This window comes from Meles meles, chromosome 2, assembly GCF_922984935.1.
Source record: "Meles meles chromosome 2, mMelMel3.1 paternal haplotype, whole genome shotgun sequence".
Classification (NCBI taxonomy): Eukaryota; Metazoa; Chordata; class Mammalia; order Carnivora; family Mustelidae; genus Meles; species Meles meles.
The window spans coordinates 180336070-180356490 of NC_060067.1; the positions used below are offsets into that span (position 1 = coordinate 180336070).

The 20421-nt window shown below is 41.4% G+C and overlaps 1 protein-coding gene across 8 annotated transcripts in view; it reads right to left on the minus strand.

Annotated features, from left to right (window-relative positions):
* Positions 1 to 5134: 5134 nt before the first annotated feature.
* The window catches only part of NRG1 (neuregulin 1), a 1111365-nt gene continuing 1096078 nt past the window's right edge, over positions 5135 to 20421 (minus strand). For 4 of the 8 annotated variants that reach the window (XM_045992965.1, XM_045993000.1, XM_045992982.1 and 1 more), the window contains 4 exons: positions 18466 to 18596; positions 17479 to 17685; positions 12308 to 14756; positions 5135 to 12258 (listed from right to left, as the gene is read on the minus strand). In XM_045992965.1, the coding sequence (XP_045848921.1) occupies positions 14105 to 14756; positions 17479 to 17685; positions 18466 to 18596 (990 nt within the window). In that variant the 3' untranslated portion in view covers positions 5135 to 12258; positions 12308 to 14104. Of the gene's footprint in view, positions 12259 to 12307; positions 14757 to 15143; positions 15286 to 17478; positions 17686 to 18465; positions 18630 to 20421 lie in introns of those variants that run through there. The other 4 variants (XM_045993010.1, XM_045992973.1, XM_045993019.1 and 1 more) reach the window with 2 other exon arrangements.

Genomic DNA, 20421 nt, shown 5'->3' on the forward strand with positions numbered 1-20421 from the left:
CCCACCCAACCAGTTATCTCTCCATCTTTGCTTGCTGAAGATAGCAAGTGAAATGGAACCCGAGAAAAGCTATGCCCCCACAGGGATGCCTTTCTTTCCAGCCTGAACACAGCTGCCAAGACATCCTGTGACTTCAGGGCCTCAGTTTGCTTCATGTCTGAAAAACAAACTGTGAAGCTTAGTGTCCCCAATAAGGGTAATCAATATCGGAAACTGTGCACATCTCTGGGCATTATACACAAACAAGGAATCATGGAACACTATGTCAAAAACTAACGATGTACTGTACGGTGATTAGCATAACAGAAAAAAATTATACAAAAATAAATAAAAGTAAAAATAACAAAATGCATTAAAGGAAGAATTTTTTAAAAAAGAACTTGTACACATCTGAAATCTTGCAAAAGCACGAGGCAGTTTGGTGTCTATAGGAATAAGCAAGAGCATCATGGTCTCCTCAATGCTCTGTTTGGGGCTCATGCCTTAGAGAATCTTCCTGTTCACTGAGGTCCTGACTGCTCTGAGGGGATGGGGGGAGGATGTAGTTGATCAAGGTCAAATCCAGATAGCTGGATTTAGCTGCCTGCATCAGTGTCTTCAAGGTCCAGCGGCCACAGAATAATTTTAAGTTCAGACAGTGGTTTTGCTGATTACTTCACTGCAAGCATATTTTAAAATGAACTTGTAGATGTAGAATTACCAGGTGTGTATTCCCAGGGAAGCTTTGTCAGTCACCTTGCCTGATCCTGTTGAAAGAGAGAAAGTTTCACTGCATTTTCTATCAGCTGATGAGTCATGTAGCATATTTCATATTTGCTGAGCTCTCGAGGTTGCCTGTGGGCAAACTGGAGCCCATTCTGCAGCGCAATCTTGCCGCTGAGCTATTATGGGATATCTAATTAAATTAAGCCATAAGGCAGGAGAAATCTGTGCCATAACCTTCATAATCTGTGAAGCCTTTCATCTTTGGCCAAACATCAATTTCCTAAAAATGGGAACAGCAGCACATCACCAGGCGACGAAATCCTAAAATGGAAATTGTGATTGTTTACGACATGTGCAGGGACGCTGAGCCACAGAAACCAGAGAGGGAGTGGCGCCCAAGCACCAGGCGTGGGAAGGAGGGAGTATACCGTACACAGTGACCTTGAAATCCAAATTAGCTCTTGCTAATTGGATAGAGAGAATTATCATTTCCATTTCTGCATTTGTAAAATTGTTTTCTTCTCAGGGAAAAAGAAACATCTGCTCTTTGGGGCTAACTCAGTTCTGAGTAAGTTTGTCTTCCTGTGTTTTGGCGTAGCCTGGTGAAACAAAGAGGGCTCCATCCTAGCAGCAAAGCCCAGAATCCAGCTTTCTGGTGACATATCCTCAGCTAGCATCCCTGGGGGGGCTCCACAGGCAGGGCAGGACAACCAAAGCCAATAAGGTTGCTAAGCTTGGAAGTACTGTCCCCTTCTTCCTGTCAGACAAACCAGCTTTCCTACGCAAGAAATCTGCAAACAGGGAAGATGTGATGTTTACTGAGCACCTACTACTGGCAAAGTGCCAGGCTTAAGCTTGCACAGATCATAAACATTTCATTTAATCTGCATAATGAATCTGAAACTCAGGGATGTTCACTTGCCCAAATTGCCTGAGTAAGAGAGGAAGAATTCATACCTGGATCTCACTGTTTCCGAGTTCACGTTCTTTACACTGTGTGATGATGCCTATGCCACGAGGTAGGCAGACTCTAGGAAAAGCTACTTAATATTTCCCAGCGTGAAAATGGAAGATGGACCTACAAAGATGGGTAAGGAAGAGCAGAAGGTTCCCAAACCTTAAATTCTCTTCAAAGACTTTAAAGTCTGCCTACCGGGAAGGCCTAATGACAGCTGAAGAGCTCTCAGTTCCTCTTTTTAGGTCTTCATCTCATTGGCTGGGTGACTGTGGGCAAGCTCGATCCTTGGACATACCCAAGTTGTGAATTCAAAGGGAAGAATTATAATCATCTGAGTGGCTTATTCTGAACCTCTTGGACTTTTCTTTTTTTCTTTTTTTTTTTTAAAGATTTTTATTTTTTTTTAAATTTATTTGACAGAGAGAGAGAGGTTACAAGTAGGCAGAGAGGCAGGCAGAGAGAGAGGAGGAAGCAGGCCCCTTCTGAGCAGAGAGCCTGATGCAGGCCTCAATCCAAGGACCCAGAGATCATGACCTGAGCCGAAGGCAGAGGCTTAACCCACTGAGCCACCCAGGCACACTTGGCCTTTGGTTTTATACAAAAAAATAGAAAAAGCGCTAACTTTGTCTTGAAGCAAGGACTTGATTTGATCCTAGGATTTCATCAACTCCTAGATTAGATCATGTGCCAGCTCCTGAGTTACTCATATTTTGACACCTACTTGTCCAGCTGGTACATTTTAGTGGAAAATGACAATATCAAGAGCAATGTGCTATCTGCCCTCCTGCATGCTGTCTACAACGCTGGTGCCTTCAGAGTCCCTGGAGAGGCCACGTTGGAGACTAGTTCTGTGGCTGACAAGCACGGAGTCTGGCAGGGGCTGCAGCTATGATCAGCTCAATGGTGGTGTGGATACCCCTTACACTGACATTTCCAACACTCTATTTTTTTTTTTAAGATTTTATTTATATATTAGAGAGAGAGACAGCACAAGCAGGGGGATCAGCAGAGGGAGAGGGAGAAGTAGACTCCCCACTGGGCAGGGAGCCTGATATGGGACCAGGACCCTGGAATCATGACCTGAGCTGAAGGCAGATGCTTAACCTACTAAGCCACTCAGGCGCCCCTCCAAAACTCTTGGTATGCATTGCCAATCCAACTGTCTTTCCTCTGAATTTTAGAATTGCATACAATTCCAAAATTGACCAGCAGGTAGCCATATTATTGGCCTAATACGTCAGTCACGAAGTTCAAATAACTACACGATTAGATTCTTTTTTGTAAGAATAACTAAATTTGGAGTCTGCTTTATGCTCTCTTGGCTAAACACAATAATAAAGTTTTACTTTTAAATAGACAATTTGAGGGGCACCTGGGTGGCTCAGTTATTAAGCGTCTACCTTTGCCTAAGGTCATGATCTCAGCGTCCTGGGATCGAGCCCTGCATTGGGCTCCCTGCTCAGGGGGAAGTCTGCTTTTCCCTTTCCAGCTTCCTGTGCTTGTGTTCCCTCTCTTGCTGTGTCTCTGTCTGTCAAATAAATAAAATTAAAATAAAAAAAAATAGACAATTTGACAGGTCTTTCTTTTAATCAAAAAAGAAGACTGTATTTCTAGGCTTGACAAACTCTTAGGGAAGGAAGTCCAATGTAGTAAGAAGGTGGGTGTCCTTCTTCTCCCTCGAGATGGTCATATTATACCTAACTATGCAATAGAGCCATCCAGAAAATATCACCCAATACTCCGTCTTGCAAATCATTGTTCTAATTAGAATGACAAATTTATTCCATTGACTTAAATAGCATGCCAATTGTATATGCTTCACTCAACTTGTGAATTTAAAAAGCTTTTGAAAGCTTGCTATGTACAAGTCTCCCCTTTTACCTTTTCAGAGGTTTGGAGACTTAGGTTGGTTTTAATGCAATGGTCAGTATGGAAGTCTTCTTTATAAGAATGACCCGGTTGAACAACACCTAGTTAAAAGGCTTTATTTTCAGGACCTTGCTAATAAGTGAGAGGAATGAAGGGAGAATAGACATGAAAGGTTAATTTTAAGCCAAAGTTCTTAAGTAGAGAGGGAGCTAAGACCAAATACAAAGGGTATATGAGGTAGCCCTGTGTTCATTATCAAATCTAGTTTAAGCCTGGAGCTTCTATCCCTTAGATTCTGTGTGTGTGTATTTTTTTTAACCATGATTTAGCAAACTTGGTTCCATCCCTGTATGTTTCTGATTTTGTCTTAGCAACTTACAAATAACTCTTTTTCTTTTTCCTTTATAAATTTTTTTGTTTTTATATGGAAACAACCCAGATGTTATCCATAGATAAATGGATAAAGAAAATATGAGATACATTTATGTGTGTATATATATACATATATATATACACACACACATATATATGAATATATTTGTATATTGATGGGTCTATGTAATATATATATAATGTATGTATTTTGTGTGTATACATGTATATACACAAATTATATATAATGCATTTCACAATATATATATTCCATATATATACATATATTCCATTATATATTTCATGAAATAAATTATGTGTATATATATATAAATGGAATATTACTCAGCCACGAAAAAGAATGAAATCTTTCAAGTCACAAGGACATGTATGCTAAGTGAAATAAGTCAGTCAGGTTACTCTTTCCTTGCTCTTGGTGTTTAAAAATGCCTATGATAACTATGTGTTTTCATACATGCTTGCCAACCTGTGTAAATAGCCCGAGTCTTCAGTTAAACACCCAGCATCTGCCATGTTCCAGGCGTTGTGTAAGGCATGGATATACACAGAGAGGACAGTGTCTCTGCCCTTAGAGAGTACATGGTCTACTAAGGGGAGAATTTCAGTTCAGCAGAAGTTGTAAGCTGGATGGAAGATGTTGCATAAAAGTTTGCCCAGAATGGCATACCATGAAACAGCAAAGGAAAAGCACTTTTCATGTAGAAAAGGCATGCATTTGTCAGAGAAGGACTCCTAGACAAAGACACTCTCTCCATCCACAGAAGGGGTAGAGGAAGTTTGTCAGAAAGATAAAGGGAGAAAATAGTTCCTATGGAACAAAATGGTGCACCCACAGGCAGAGCCATATGACAAGCACAATGCTACAGGTTGTGTAAGTTGTGACCAAATATTGCATCCAAAATGATTTTAGGATCTAGCGTATTAAATAACATTGACTAAAACTGTAGAAGTGACTTCCTGTCGACTCCCTCTTAATTCCAGTTCAGTCAGGGAATAAATCTTTCTGTTTCTGAATATATTTCCAACTTCACCAACACTTGCTGATCTCCCCTTTTGTTAGAGAATGGGCTTCAGCTCAGCTACTTTGCAGGCAACAATACCCTGTTAGAATTTAATTATTTTGTTTCATTTTTGTTATATTGACTTTTACGGTTTTATTTTGATTATGGCAACTGGTTGAAGTTTTCCACTCATAGCATCAATACAGAGTTTCATTTCAAATGACTTTATTTTAGTTAAAAATGCAATCAGTTGGAAAAAAACAATATGCAAAAAATAATACAGGTGGTACATGAATATGGTAATAGTCATGAAGTTGGTACGCGGATGAACAGGGTTGGACAAACACTGGTGTGGCATACTTGGACAATAGAAAATCATAAGGTGGAGTGAAGGGTGAAGTGGGAGATGCTACAAGAGTTTGGCAGAAGCCAGCCTGTGGAGAGCATCCAATGTCAAGCCAAGGAGTCAAGCTTTGTGAGGAGCTGTGGAAGGGTTATAGCCAGGAGAATGCAAGACAAGGTTTGTGAGTTGGAGAGAAACTTCCAGCAAAATGGGAAGGATGTCTCAGAGGAACTCAAAGAAGCAGATCAGTTAGGAGATGAATGGGACCCAGTGAAAGAAGAAGAGGGAGCCAGTGGTACAAGTCAGGGGGTTGGGGGTGCTTGACACGTCAAGCCATTGTCACCAGTTAGATGTGGAGGAAGAAATCTAGAATATTGCTCAGGTTCTGGCTTGCTTGGTGGGTAATGTGTGGCTTTCCTAATCAGTCGAGGGCATATTTTCCCTTAGCTGTTCCTTTGCTGGATAACTGACATGAGTTTGACCCTGAGTGGTACCCTAAGTCCCATTAACTCTGCATCAACAGCTTAATGGGAAGGGCCCATAGTTCTTTTCCTCACACTCATGGCTAGAGATCTAACTCCTCAGACAAACAGGGCAGACCTCAAAATGTGTCGGGAATTAGCATCTTTTCACATTGTGAAAGAGTTTTCAGTCAAGCAAATACTGAAAAAGATAGAATGCTTTCTGGCTCTGTCCTAAAATTTTCTAAAGGGCCTACAACAATTCAAGAAAAGCTTCTCAGTTTTTAGAAAGTACTTTAAGTCCGAAACCCCATAATTTCTGTTCCAAATGTGAAGTTATATTGTCCTACAATTTCAGATCTTTCGAAATTGGACATATCAGACCAGGGATGAGAAGGGCTCGAAATTAAGAAGTTACTAAGGGAGGTCTCTATTTTGCAAAAATAAGGTTACTCTGAAGGAAGGACGGGATGGATCTTTGCAGAGAGATTCTTGCAGGAGGGCAGAATCACCTCATCATTGGAAGGAAGTTGGGTACTGGGAATTTGCTCTGACACACAGCATTTTCTGTGTTTCCTTTTCATAGTGGAGAGGGTCTAGGATATAAGGGAAAATGCTTTTGTTACCTTATTACCTCCTAAAGGGCATACTGATAAAGACCCTTCATCTGAAGAAGATGGAAAGTATACTTCAGGCTGACTGTGAGAAACAAGAAAGGCTCCAGAAAACTTGCCCAGCCTGAGTCCCCCCTCAACCCTATTCAAGAGAAAGGCTCAAGTTTGGGCAAGAAGGAACCACCAAATGAAAGCCAAAGAATGGAAGACAAGTGTTTGCTTACGTATGATGAATACTAATAATTAACATGATACAAAGTTTACATCTAGCTTATCTCTTTAAAAAAAAAAAAACTAGGAAGTGTCCTTACTTATTATTTTTATAGGGAGCTAGAGTTAGGATTATTTTCAATAAAATACATTCTTATTTAAATGAAGGATAATGTATGGGCAATTATATTAGACTCTCTTGCCATTAACAACAGAACTATATTAACTACATCACAAGTCTGGTGATGAATATCATGAGGCCAAGTCACCCACCACTCTTAATGGAGGATGACATTTTAAGGTATTGACTCCAAAAAGCTTAAATCTATAAATTATTCATAAAAAGAATCCTGTTTTATGCATAAAGAGTGAGCAGAACCTAAAAAATTGCTTATTAGATAGATCACGGGAAGGGATGAGGAACATCCATAACCAATGTGGTTTCTTCCATTTAGAAATTAATCTGAGACCCGACTCCTCTAACTTTGTCACTATATGGACTTTGCCTAGATTGTATTGTTTTGGGGAAAAAAAATATGGAACATGTCAGGGCATCCTGGGTGCAAGTGAAGGAAATGGGTGTGCACAGATATCCTATCAATTTAGGATCATGTTTTGTTTGTCTTACTACACATTTGCAAAGAAGTTTGAAAATGGTATTCTGAAAACTCTACAAAGAGTTATGTTTCAGTAAATTTCTGTGAAATTATAATGAAACACTCATGAAATAAGGCCTTAAAAATTACAGACTTTTTGTGAAACAGTGTGGCTACACAAGAAGCAAACATAAAATAAAGAAGTTATTTAAGTTACAACTTTAAATGCTATTGAGTGATTTTGCTGCTTAATATACAGTTGTCACTAAAAAGGAATTTGCCTATTGGCATGAGATTGGAGAAATACTCAAATATATTTATGTGATGAGTTTGTGCAATGTAGAGTGTGTCATTTGGAACTGAGAAGCACGGGCTCCAAAACTTAAAAACCTGGAGCGGGAGTGGGGAGCAAAGAGAAGGTAGCATCTGAATATTCCTATGTGCTAGGCATGTATGGCTTCCTTACATATATTCAAGTGTAATCCTCGTTACACACCGCATCCTTGTAGTCACTTGGATTCCCGTACTAGTGATCAAGAAATAAGCTCGGAGGGGGACATTGTTCAAACGGGCCAAGCTACTAAGTGCTGGGGACAGTGCTGGCCACAAGCCCCTCCTCATTTCACTGCAGTATGCTACCCACACATGAGAATTCATTCCCATGGTTACACTTCATATTCTTAGAAAGCTGTGTTTAGGAAAAAATTGCATAGTCACTAAGTCAAGCAAATTGGGTTCTAGGGTAACCTAAACCAAAGCCAACGGAGCTCATATTCTTTGAAATAGAACTTGGTTTTCGATGTAACTTGCCTTGAGGCAAAGAAAGGCTGAAAATGGCAGCCTTTGTTGAATCTGGAGTAGGGAAGGAAGGAGTGCAATGGGTACAAATAGGAGTTGTAGTCAGAAAACCTGGGTACAAGTGCTATCTCTGTAACTTACTAGATGGGTAGCTCCAGGAAGTTGAAAGTGTTTAACTTTCCTGCACCTAAAATTTCCTCATTATTTATCATATCAACATCCTATGGGTTTAAGAGGATTATAAATGAAAAGGATGTTTTAAGCCATAAAATAGTATAAAATATTATTTATGCATAATAGATTATTTCTCTGCATATGCGCAAAACTGTACGTAAGCAATGAATGATTTTTGTATCTGTGAAGGTAATGCTCTAGCCTCTTTGTCATGTTGTGGGGTGGGAAGAGAGTTGCTTCCTCCATCAAATTCTGTCCAGTAAATACATTTGTTGGGGCAAAGGATAGAACTCCTACCCTATTCTCTGTCTCCTTTTATGAATTACTGGTCTCTTCCGGTTTGTTTTTTAAAAGATCAGGTAGATCATGATGGGTTTCCTCAAAATAACAAAATCCATTTGCAATCCCCATGCCAAGCGATATTCTGAAGCTCACGGGGGCTCAAACACAACAGCTCACCAAAGAGGTCCAGCAGTGACAGCCGCAGTTTGTGCACAGGAGCCCACAGGGACATGCGGGATTGGGTCTGGCTTCTCTGTCCAACCACAGCCTTAAAGAGAGGAATATGGCAGCTTACTGTAGCAGCAAGAGGGTCCTATCTTACATAAACTGAAAGCATTTCTATTGCCTTCCAGATCAGTCTTTTGGAGTAATGATTTCCATAAATTTATTTTATTCTGCTTCAGAAAGGGCAAGCCCAAGGTAAGACTACAAAGTGATTCACATGAAGTCATCAAAATTTTCCACTCCCTCCAGCATCTAAATCTCTAGACTTCAGAACTGCCTCACTGAATCCCCAATCCCTGGCATCAGGCCATTTTGTCATTCATCATCAGGGGAGAGAGCAGGGAAATCTAATGATTCCTCCCCAGACATTAGGCTACAAGGTGTTGTTGGCCTGGGTTTGACATTCCAGTCTACAGCATTGAAGTGGATGGAGAATTGTGATAATAATCTAGATATTCAGATAATCTTCATTCTCTCTGTACCATGGTCCACTCCATAGGCTTCTGCCTCAAATATCAATATATGTTAGGTATCCGATTTTAACCTACGTTACTAAGACAGCTGCTTGTAGTTTTCAGTTTGAGGGGGTGGGCAAAGCCTCAGCTTCAGCTTGAAGATACAGGAAGTATCTCAGTCTTTAATTTTTCAATATTCCGTGCACTCCTTGATTTGCCAGATGGCTGGTTGGCTGGATTGGACAAGGGAAATGGATGTGGTGGCTTCAGGATGGTGTCTATGAGGAATTGTGTGTGTGTGTGCATATGTCTTTGTAAGCCAAAGTTGACACAAATCACAGATATGAGGATTCTGGATTGTTTTGAAAAGTTCATTATGTAAATAATAAGAACTAGTACAGTCAAAGGCCACTATTGGAATCTCTTAGACGTCCAGATTGTTTGGGAAATGACACCCCGTGGAGCTCTTACTAGGTACGAGGAATCCTGTGTGTATATGAAGGTGGCCTTTGACGGCAAGCATTGGGGACCCTCTAACTCCAGCAGAGGCCCCTGTGTACCCCCACAGGACTGCTGGGCTCTATTTCACATACTTTAGAAGCCCTAATCTTATCTAGAATGATGAGTAAATTGCTTGAAATATATAAAAAGTATTACCCATGCAAATATCTGTTTGCTAAAATATGGCTTTTGTTTCGGCTAATTTCAACAAGAAAAGTTATCTCCTCATGTCTATGACTAAATCTTTGAATGTGGGAAATTTCTCATGCATAGGCCCTGCCCTGAGCAGTAAGATGGGCATTTCGTTTGATTTATTGATAGCACGAGGGGAAAGAATCCAACTTAGCCTTATCTTCTCTCAAAACTGAATCAATAAATCGTGGGCCTGAATCCATAAATCATAGGCCTGATGGAAAATAAATTTACTGGAGCTACAGGAAAGCTGAGCATGGCCAGGTTCTGACGGCTGCTTCTTGGGCCCCGTTGGCCGTCGGATTACTTGAACCCCAGTAACAGGTTTCCCTTTCACAACTGCAGGGGATTGTCCCTTTGACATTTCCATTAGTCTGAAGAAGTCTCTTGCAGTCACTACAGAACAACAATTGGGATCCAGGCAATCAGGCCCTAAGATGTCCTCTCTGATACGTTATTGCGTGGGTTGGGGGTGAGGAGAAGGGGAAGAAGACATCGTATTGCTTGCTTGTGGCCCCTTGGACATGGAAGACAATGGTGAGCAGAACCAACAGGCAGAAGGTGATGGAAGAAAAGGCAGTTTGGCAAAAGCAAGAGACAGAGGAGATGGTCATGGGGTCCATCAGACATGTTCCTACATTAATACAACTATCACAGTCAGTGGCAAGGTGCTGGTCTAACAGACTGAAACGTTAGTCTGCTGAGCAACACTCCCATGCCTCCACAGAGTAGCATTTTTATTGCAGTATGTCTTTCATGGAAAATGAACAAAACTTTAAATAAATCACAATTACTTATTGCTTAGTATTTTGGATAATAAATTCTTTAGTTTATCAGTACCTCAGGGCCTTCAAATGTGCATTCTTCAAATAGTTTCAATTACATATACATTCTTTCTCCTGAACAATAAATTATTCTTAAAAAAAAAAGGAAAAGGAAAAGATACATAATTTTAAAGCAAAGAAAAATGAAAAAAAAAAACCCATATATTTTTGACATTTATCTTAAACTTATATGAAAACAACTCTATGTTAGATGCTTAAATATAAATAATAAAGGACATTATGTTATTTACAATGTTACATAGTCAAGAGAGTAAGAAATGGACATTAACTCATAAAGACAGTAAATGATTTAGGAAAACATCCAAGTAACGTACGATGTGTATTTACAAAAGAATATATAATAGAACTTGTGAAATGTGACCATTTCCTTTTGCCTGCATTTCTCTGCAGTGTTTCATGGGTCTTTGCAGATAGAAATCTTTGTGGGTGGTGGAATGGAGCTAGTACTAAAAGATAAAACCAGGCCTTCCTTATTTTCATCCCTGTGAGCCATGCACCTTTTAACTCAGGCCAAAAAAAGGAATAGTCATGAGCAAGTTACCCTGGATAAACTCCATCTCTATCAAGACAGTCACACTTAAACAAGGAAGATATGGTCTGTTGGTGTTTGGGACACATTCACATATACTCAGGCAGAGTGCCATTTGGTGGAAAGCCTGAGGCTGTCCAGGCACTCTTGAAAAAAAACAAACAAAACAAGTCATACCAGGCAAGAAGGGAGAATAGGATGGAAAAGGAATCTTGAGTGAGAAAAGAAGTTTCACCTACACTGCACTACCCCTCGGTGGGATACAATCTCAGATCCAGGAAACACAGTTGCTGTCAAAATTCTGACCTGAAAACCCCCGAAAGCTTGCCACAGGCTGGGAGCATGGGTCCACACCCCTTCTTGGGATTACCACCATACCACCTGAGTTTCTAGACAGGGATGGTTGAGAGCCATGTGGTGACCAAACATCACAGAGCAGTCCCTTGGAACACAAAGCTGGTGGTGGCAGCAGGTAGCCCTGAGGAGACAGCTGGCCTTTCTTACCAGGGGAAACTCTTCTTTTACAGAAGGAAAGGCTATCCCAGCAAATACGCCACCTCTCTGAGAGACCAGAATCAAGCTGGAAAGAAAATGTCCTCTTGTCCTAAATGTCCCTATAGATTTGCGACCTGAAAATGTATATAGAAATTTTCATACTGAGGAAAATGTTGGTTCCTCTCAGCAGAAGATTTCATTTATTCCAGAAATTCTCCACAATGGGCCACTGGAATACTCCAGGGCTCTAAGACTTTTGCAACAGAAATTTTAGACTTTTCATTAATGGTAGAAATTTCTTTATTGACATAGTCTCTGAATGAACCAAGGCCTTCAAAGGCCATATTAGCATAATTTAAAGGACCTCTTTGGGTGGATTGTCCTCTTCCCCCTGCCAGGAGCTTACTCATTTCTACAGAACAGGGAAATTGGAGGAACTCGGGCAGCCCGACAGAGCACAGAGAAAGTGGCATGTGGGTAACGAAGGATGGTTCAGGACACCAGATACTCAGAGTAACTTCACGGACCTGCATACAGACATCTCTGTGGGTTGTAGAAACATGAAAGGAGCTTAATGACATGACTCGTGTCCAACCCACATTTTCCCAAGACCTCCTGGCTTAATGACATGACTCGTGTCCAACCCACATTTTCCCAAGACCTCCTGGCATATCCCTTCTTCCCGAGAATTTTAACACAGACATTTGATGAAGATCTAATCTGATGAATATCTAAATCCAGTTCACCTGCAAACGTTGCTTTCAGTGACTTCATGCCTGGTATTTGCAACCCCCTGCCGACCTTTTTCCCATTTTGCCCCATGGATCCCAGGAGGCCACTGGGAATCTAAGTAAAGCTCTAGCCTGATTTGACAGATGTCGGGCAGAGTGTAAAATGGGGGCTGCATTTTTTTCAAAATCCCCTTATTTTCCTGAATTAGCATTTATTCCAAATGTGAATGCCTATAGGCCTTCCTTAGACTTACAATCAGAGAGAACAGGCGAAGCTCAGACCCATCTTCATCCTGTTTCATGACAGTAAAGCAAAAGATAAGAAAGGGGGTGGGGAATGGATGACACAGGCTGCAGATGGAGAGGCCAGGACACAAGTGGGGGTCACTTCTGCAAGGAAAGGTGCAATTTTCCAACACTGTCCACATTCCCTGATGAATCGTCACTCGTGGAAGGCTCTTGCCAATCACAAATCACATGCACGTTGGCCATTCCTGACAAAAATGTTCATGCATAGTTATGACCTGATCGAGGCAACATTGAAAAAACAAGAGGAACATCATGAGGAGAAAGGCGTGGGCAACACAACTCTTTAAGACCGCACCCAAGTCACACCTGTGCCTTCTAGACACACTCACTCCTTCTAGACACTCTTCAACAGACCTATTTCCCTAGGATGACTAGTCACCACCACGTACGGCAGGCATATTTCACGGCAGAAGTATTTCACACAAAATGCTGAGTGTGCCATCGTTTCATGGTCATTTTGTGCCGTAACACATCTGTTCATGAGCTGATAAGACACAACCAATGGCCGGCTCCCGAGTCAGCCAGAAACCCAAGTCAGGAACGATTGCACCTTTCTCTGCCACGGTTTGATTTTCAACTAGACGACCTGCTGTGTCATTGCCCCAGAAACTGAGGTGGAGTCCTCTGCTAAGGTGATGGGTTTACCCCGACAGCAAGCCAGAACCCATTTTCTATACTAGTTCCCAAACTGTTGCTCTTTGTCAAGAAAAATAAACCCAAATAAAGCAAATGGTAGCTCATTTTCGCGAGAGCGAGCTGTCTTCTGATTAAGAATATAGGTTTTTTTAAAATCACAATATTACTTTCTTCCTAATATTTAACATTACTTAATGCAGTTTCCTGCTGTAATTAATAGTAGCATGCTGTTGGATCTACTATTATCTCAGAGCCCAGTGAAGCGAACCTTTGGCTGGCAGAGGAGACACAACTCGTTTCATATACTGAAAGCAAAAGAAAACTTCATACAAAAGAGAAGAGTATTTCGATGGATGTGCCATTACAAGACGTACTGATCGGGCGCTACTAGAAGCAAACGGAGGGACAGTTGCAAGTCTTGCAAATCATACATCCCGTCAACATCAGAATGCAATGCACGAGAAGCCAGCAAAAACTGAATATATGGGAGGTTTTGCTGAAATACTGTGGAAAAGCAATCACAGTAACTGTACAAAACTTGCTCTCAACATAACAGAACATAAAGGCACCATTGATATCTTTCTCATTTTGAAATACTGTAAAAAATTGCTACATATGGCACATAACACATTTTTACATACATATATTTAATTTATAAAAGTTTTTTTTCCTGTTTTCTATTTGCAGAACTGCTAAAATAAAATAAATTGTTTAATTTAAGGTGGAATACTTTATTATATAAAATAAAGTTTTACAGGTGAATCTATGTGTTTATTTCGGTTTTATACAGCGATAGGGTCTTGGTTAGCGATTACACTAGACAGCCTGGCCTGCAATTCCTCCTGCGTCGAGAAGCGGGCTGCTGGGTTAGTCCTGCTGTCCGCCAGGCGGAAGGCAGGTGCTGCCTCAAGACTGGCTGCCAGGGGGTTCTGAATGCCCAGGAAGGGTGTATCCTCCCCTACCCTCTCATCTTCTGTTTCACTCTCTGAGTTAGTGCCCTCAGCACTTGCGTTGCTGTCCATTTCCAACCTGTTGGCGATGTGGCCATTGGGCTTGGTTCTTTTGGCCCGCCGGCTACTGGTGAGTTTCTTAACAGGTTCTTGAGCTGGCTCGTACTCCTGGGTGGTTTCGTACTCCTCATCCTCCACTATCCTCAAGGGGCTAGGGGGCAGGCTGTTGCTCTCGTGGGCGGGGTTGTGGTGGAAGGAGTTCAACTGCTGAGGGTGATGGTCATACTTCTCCCGCAGCCGTGGTGGTGTTACCAGAAGCAGAGGTCTCTCTTCTTCCACGAAGGGGCTGACTGCCATGACGGGCATGGATACCGTCGTGCTGGACGCAGGTGGAGACATTTCCGAAGGGGGCGATTTGGGGGAGCTTGGCGTGTGGAAATCTACAGGTGACATACGAGCCGGGGTGGTCATTGCTGACACATACCTGTGTGAGCACAGAAGACCCCGCATGAGTATGACATAATAAAAGGCAGAGAGTAGGGAGGGTAAGGGGACAGAAGGCATGATATCATAGATTCAGAAAACAAAGAATTTCTATGCATTATACACTTCTGGATTTTTAACACTAAGGACATTCGGCACCCTTGGAATCTAGAATTATGTAGCCAAGAGTTTCTTCATGGGAGTACATGCAAAGATCAGCTCGATTGCCTAACTCATCCAAGCTTTGAGGATTTGCAAGTTCATCGTGATTTTAAATAAAAGCATCAGAGTCAGGACAAGAGGGCACTGGGTCCCGGAAACCTTTCAGTGTACAAGGACCAAGGCACAGGGATTTGGAAGGGAAAGAAGTATTACTTAAATACTATACCTTCCTAAAGGCCAAGGGGTCTTAGAGAATGAAGCCCAAATGGGGAATGGAGGAAGATCTAAGATGAGTTGCTGATAGCTGGATCTGCATGCATTTGGATCTGTGTGCCTTGTTTCTCCTTAGCTCAGCTATAAGGTTATGTCTTATGAAAAAAAAAGAGCATAGTAACTTAGATTTATTCCTGGTAACAGTGTAACACATTTGTGTGCTTTCAGTTTTTCCATGAAATGCTACTTCTTTTAACATTCTATTTGCAACTCTCCATCCCAGTGACCAAGACATTTAGAAATAAGCTGGAGAGAACCTTATGTTGGTGCCCTAGGTACTTCCAAGCTCCAGTCTACCTCTCATCAAAAACCCATGGCTACATCAGTATTTGGCTTAGCTTTTGTGACTGCTCAGCGTTGGCTGTACCATGTTACCTCACATCACATTATATCCAGTAGTGCTCCGTAAATCTCATTGTCAAGACATTGAATGCATTTTTTTAAAAACCATGCCATGATTTCTTTCTCCAGAACAAGAATGCCTGAGTTAGCACTAAAGAAGATGTGGCTTATTCAGAGTCACATTTCTCAACTTTGATAAAAATGTTGCCAACGCATAGCACCAAAGCACTCTTTTCTTCACGTTGGCATTCACAGAGTCTAATTTGACAAGACCTGTGATGACACAGGACACCATTATCCGAACTCTAGCTAACAGGAACAGGAAACCTATTAACTTTCCTGCTCTTCAGCCATGATTCAGAGTCATACGGATGTGAGGTCTAGCTGTGTCTAAAATGGGAAGGTGTTTAGAGATGGAAATACTTGGAGCTTGAGGCTCCAACTTCTATTCTGGGGATACTTAAAATTAAGCTCTCTGAGAAGTGCTAATCCAGATTCAGCCAACATATAAAGGTGATTCATCTTTTCTCCAAGCTCTCGAGGTTCAGGTGGATTCTGCAGTCCTAGATAGTATTTGTGGTGTGCACAGAAGCCTACCACAGCAGGAAAATGTCAGCCTTTAGAGAGAAATATCACATGGAGTGATGAAGACAAAATTGATCCCTCGCTTCTTTCTCTGGTCCCAAAAAAGACTGGATTAAGATAGAGTTTCTTAATACATAAAGATACAACTATATGAATTTAAGACTGAGGTTTTTAAACCAGTTTGGGACCATGCCTACATTTTCACAGATGAATGATAGAGCAACCTCTCATTCCAAAAAGCTCTGAATTTACCATTTTGGGGTAGGGACCCTCGAAGAAGAGATCAGCAAGCTCTCTAGGACCTGCTGGCCCAGAACCAGTCATCCTTCAAAACTTCATTACTTCATTACTTCAAGGACTTCCCAGCCAGTCCATGAGTGGAAAGGGTCCATTAGCATTATCCCTACCCACGTAACTAGGTATGGAATGGACACCACGTAAACCTTTGAGCAAGTGGTCAAGGATTACACTGAGATCATCATATGGTAAACAAACAGGCAGTATCCCTCTGGATTTGAAAACAAAGTAACAACTTACTGATACTGCCACAAATGCTGGTTGGCTGTAACTCTCTCCCAATTTAAGTGAAAATGAATAAAGAGAATATGAATTCAGTATTCCTATGAAGCATCTCTTACTTTCCTTCCCTCTGTTCTTGATTTTACCTTGTCTATAACCCTTGTGCGCCCCCCACCCACCCAACCCAATCCGATATCCCCAGAAGAAAGCCAGAACATTCTGGAATAAAGCAATATCTGCTCTGAAACCCCCCTGCGAAGACTGTGTCGGCAGCATACAAAAGATGTACTTGTCCCTTCTTTTCGAATTTTGTAAAAGGGATACTATATGGTGGAACACAAACAGTCTCCCATGAGAGTCAGCAATGACACAACCCTTGATTTGATTTAACAGAGGCTGGAAGGTAAGAAAAAGTTAGCACCCAAGATCATGAGACCAGCTAGACCGGAATTTGGATAACTCAGCAAATTCAAATTATAGAAGGGTCCTTCTCGATCACGGGTACCATCTCTAAAGTTACAACCAAGAAAACAGAGGCTCAGAGTGGGTGTGAGCCTAAGGTCAGAGCTGCGACCTCTGGGTTAGCTGCCCCTGCCATATCAAATCGGTCCCGCTTCTTAAGAATCTGTCGCCTGTTGGCCCCCGGGACCATGCAAGCAGCTCAGAAGAAATGAGTTCAGTCAAACAAAAAGATGACTTCATCAACTGGGGAACTGGAAGGGGCAACTGCCGTCCCTTAGTCTCTTCGGAGCAGAGTTGCTTAGGGGAGACCACGGGTGCTCATGGGGATTCTGCTACTGGGGCACTTTCTCCTCTGTGGTAGTTTTGCTCTTCGGTTTTACCTTTCACTATGAGGAGAGTCTCGGTAGGAGTCAGGGGTTTCTCTAGCATGCCTGAGGAAGCTGTTACATTCGCGAGGGCCTCCCAAGCCATTAAGTCGTCCTCGTGGGCCCCCAGTTGGGCTGGTGTGTCTACTGTTTTCTACTGACGACATCATGATTACAGAGTGACTTTCCGAAATGATGCTTTCAGTGTGCCCATTGCTCCAGCTGGAGGGGAAACGGGAGAGGCAAAGAAAGATACATAGGTATTTTTTAAGGATCCGCAAAAATGGAAATGAAAGGAAGCGATCTGGTAACTATTCCGCTTAGGTCTATCAGCATTTGATGACAATGTTACTCATCTCAGAATAGAATTAGTATTACTTGCTCTAGAGAGGATTTTGATTTTGTTTCGTTTTGTAAGGATAGTTTATTTACTTGTACATCCATTCAACACATATTTACCAAATGTCAGTATGTACTAAGTGTTCTTACAATCTCTCTGTTCTCTAGTGGCTTAGGTTAAGGAGACACTTGGCCCATGAGCTACGTTGGGCAGCCCCGTGTTGCCCTTGGTAGCACATGCTCTCACACAGGAATCCCCGAGGCTAAGTTCAGCTGTTGGACATTTCCAAGGGCAGCCCAGTCACTGGAAGGGGTGAACTTCTAATTACTATAGAGCATCTAGGACAGACATTTTCTATTGTAGCAATTCAGTGAGTAGTCAGGCATGAATAAATAATCTCTAAAATGGGGAACAACAATCCTGTAAGTAGATATTATTTTCACTTTCAGTACTGAAAAAAATGGGAGGCTGCAATTTAAATAGCAATTAAATGGCAGAGTCACTTGATACCCAAAGTCTGTTTTTGTCCCGAATTATACATTTTGCTATACGTCCTTGCCTCCTCTGTGTCTCCTGTTCCTTTCTTAGGCAGTGAGAGCAAAAGGTAAGGTCTAGAAGTTCTCTCGTGGAGTAGTGCCATGCAATGGTTTTCATTCTCATACCTGTGGCTGGGAGTCTGGGTAACGGTGGTGGAGTGGTGAGCTGTTGAGGTGTAGTGACTGGTGGAAAATGATGTCTCCGCTTCTCTCTCAACAATATGCTCACTAGAGATGACATTTTTAGATACGTATTGCTGGATAAACAAAGAGACACAACTTGAAGATTCCTATTAATCAAAACAGGAACATCATTATCATCACACACAAAACCTGCTCTCCTATATATACTTCATGATACATTCCATTTCGCCAACGGTCCGATGGCAAATCCACTCCTGGCTAAATGGCCTTTCAATTTAGTAAATGAAATTAATGAAGCATCCTTTGGAGGCACACGTAGTGTGGGTTCTGCGATCCTAACTGCATCTTATCAGAAACAGACCTAGTTCTTCAATCTTATTTCCAACCAATAATGCGGGTGGAATTCAAGACAAATCTCCGCCCCGTATTTGTTTTTGTCACGGTTGTTGTGGGTGAAGAAGATTAACAGATGACTGAAGGAAACAAAAGCATAGAGATGGTTTGTCTTATCCCAAATTTCAAGTCAGGACAGGATTTTTTTTAAAATTAAAAAAAAATTTTTAGAATCTCTCTATTTTAGATCTACTTTCCTCCAAGGGCCCATGTTGACCTGATGATAGCAGTGAAATTTTCAACTTGTGGTCTGTGGTAAGGCTAACAAGGCCACTGAGATCTGAAGGACTTAGAGAAGCTGTCAAGGTCACACATCTTGACAAAGCACACAATATACAGAAGGCCTATATATAGCGCAAGTAGATTCTACTTATTTTCATCACCATATCGCATGAGCTATTCCTGCCTTCAATCAGTGAACAAGACACATTTCGAAGTTGTGTTTGAAATGCTGTTTGTTTTACACCAAATTGAATTAAGAAACGGAAAAAGGCATGGAAAGGAGTACTCTCAGATGCAGTGGGCACTTTATAAGCAAGGGGCTGTGGGCCGTAAAAGAGCCTGATGTATTTATGGAAACCCCAAAAATATACAACTTGAATTATGCTTGAAACATTAGTTGGTTCTCTTAGTGGAAAGGCTAGCCCATGTAGCTCTTTCTGGGACGTGCGGTTCACTTGCTTTAAGGAAAAGATGGGGAGGTCATGATTCATGAGCTCTTTCTAGACTGTCTACCGTCTCCCTCTTGGTCCTTGAAAGACAATGGAAGCTTGGTGAGTCTAATAAAAATAATACTTAACAATTATCGACCACACACTGCATGTCACTGGGCTAAGTGTTTTATATGGATTGCCTTGTTTAATGCTCATAGAACTTTTTGGAGTAGGTGTTATTTTTAGGCCTCCTGTCCTAATGAAGAAATGGGGTTTAGACAGATTAAATAAAGCCCAAAGTAGCACAGCCTGCGAGATAATTGGAATGTGAACAGCCATTCTGCTTCCTATATATTATAACAGACATAGTGACAGATTGTAGGTGTGTCTGCATGGACTGAATGCATTTATCAACTGTGCAGAACATTCTAATGAACACTGGTAAGGGGAGGGAAGCAGCCAAAGGAACTAATGTATCAGCACGTTACTCCACTCTGGAAGGTCCTTGCTACAAGACTTACTGCCAGCTAACTAACCAGCAACTCTGAACTTGGGTCTAGGATACATTTGCTCCACAAATATATTTTTTCTATAGGATACAAAAAATCGTAATGCAATGTAACCTTCGAGCGTTGCCTATAAAAAGCCAAACACCTGAGGGAAGTGCAGAGAACAAGAAAAATTACAGTGGAATAGGGAGAATGATACTTTAAAAGCCAGGGAAGCTGAGTCCAGCTCTGGCCCTCATCTGTAAAAAGGGGAGATTTGAAAGATCACATCTAAAGACTCTCCAGAATGTAATATTCTATGATCTAGTTATATTTAAAAGCCGAGTGGTTGGTAAATTTTAAACAGAATATTTGAGTCATTAAAGATATATTTAATCTGGAGG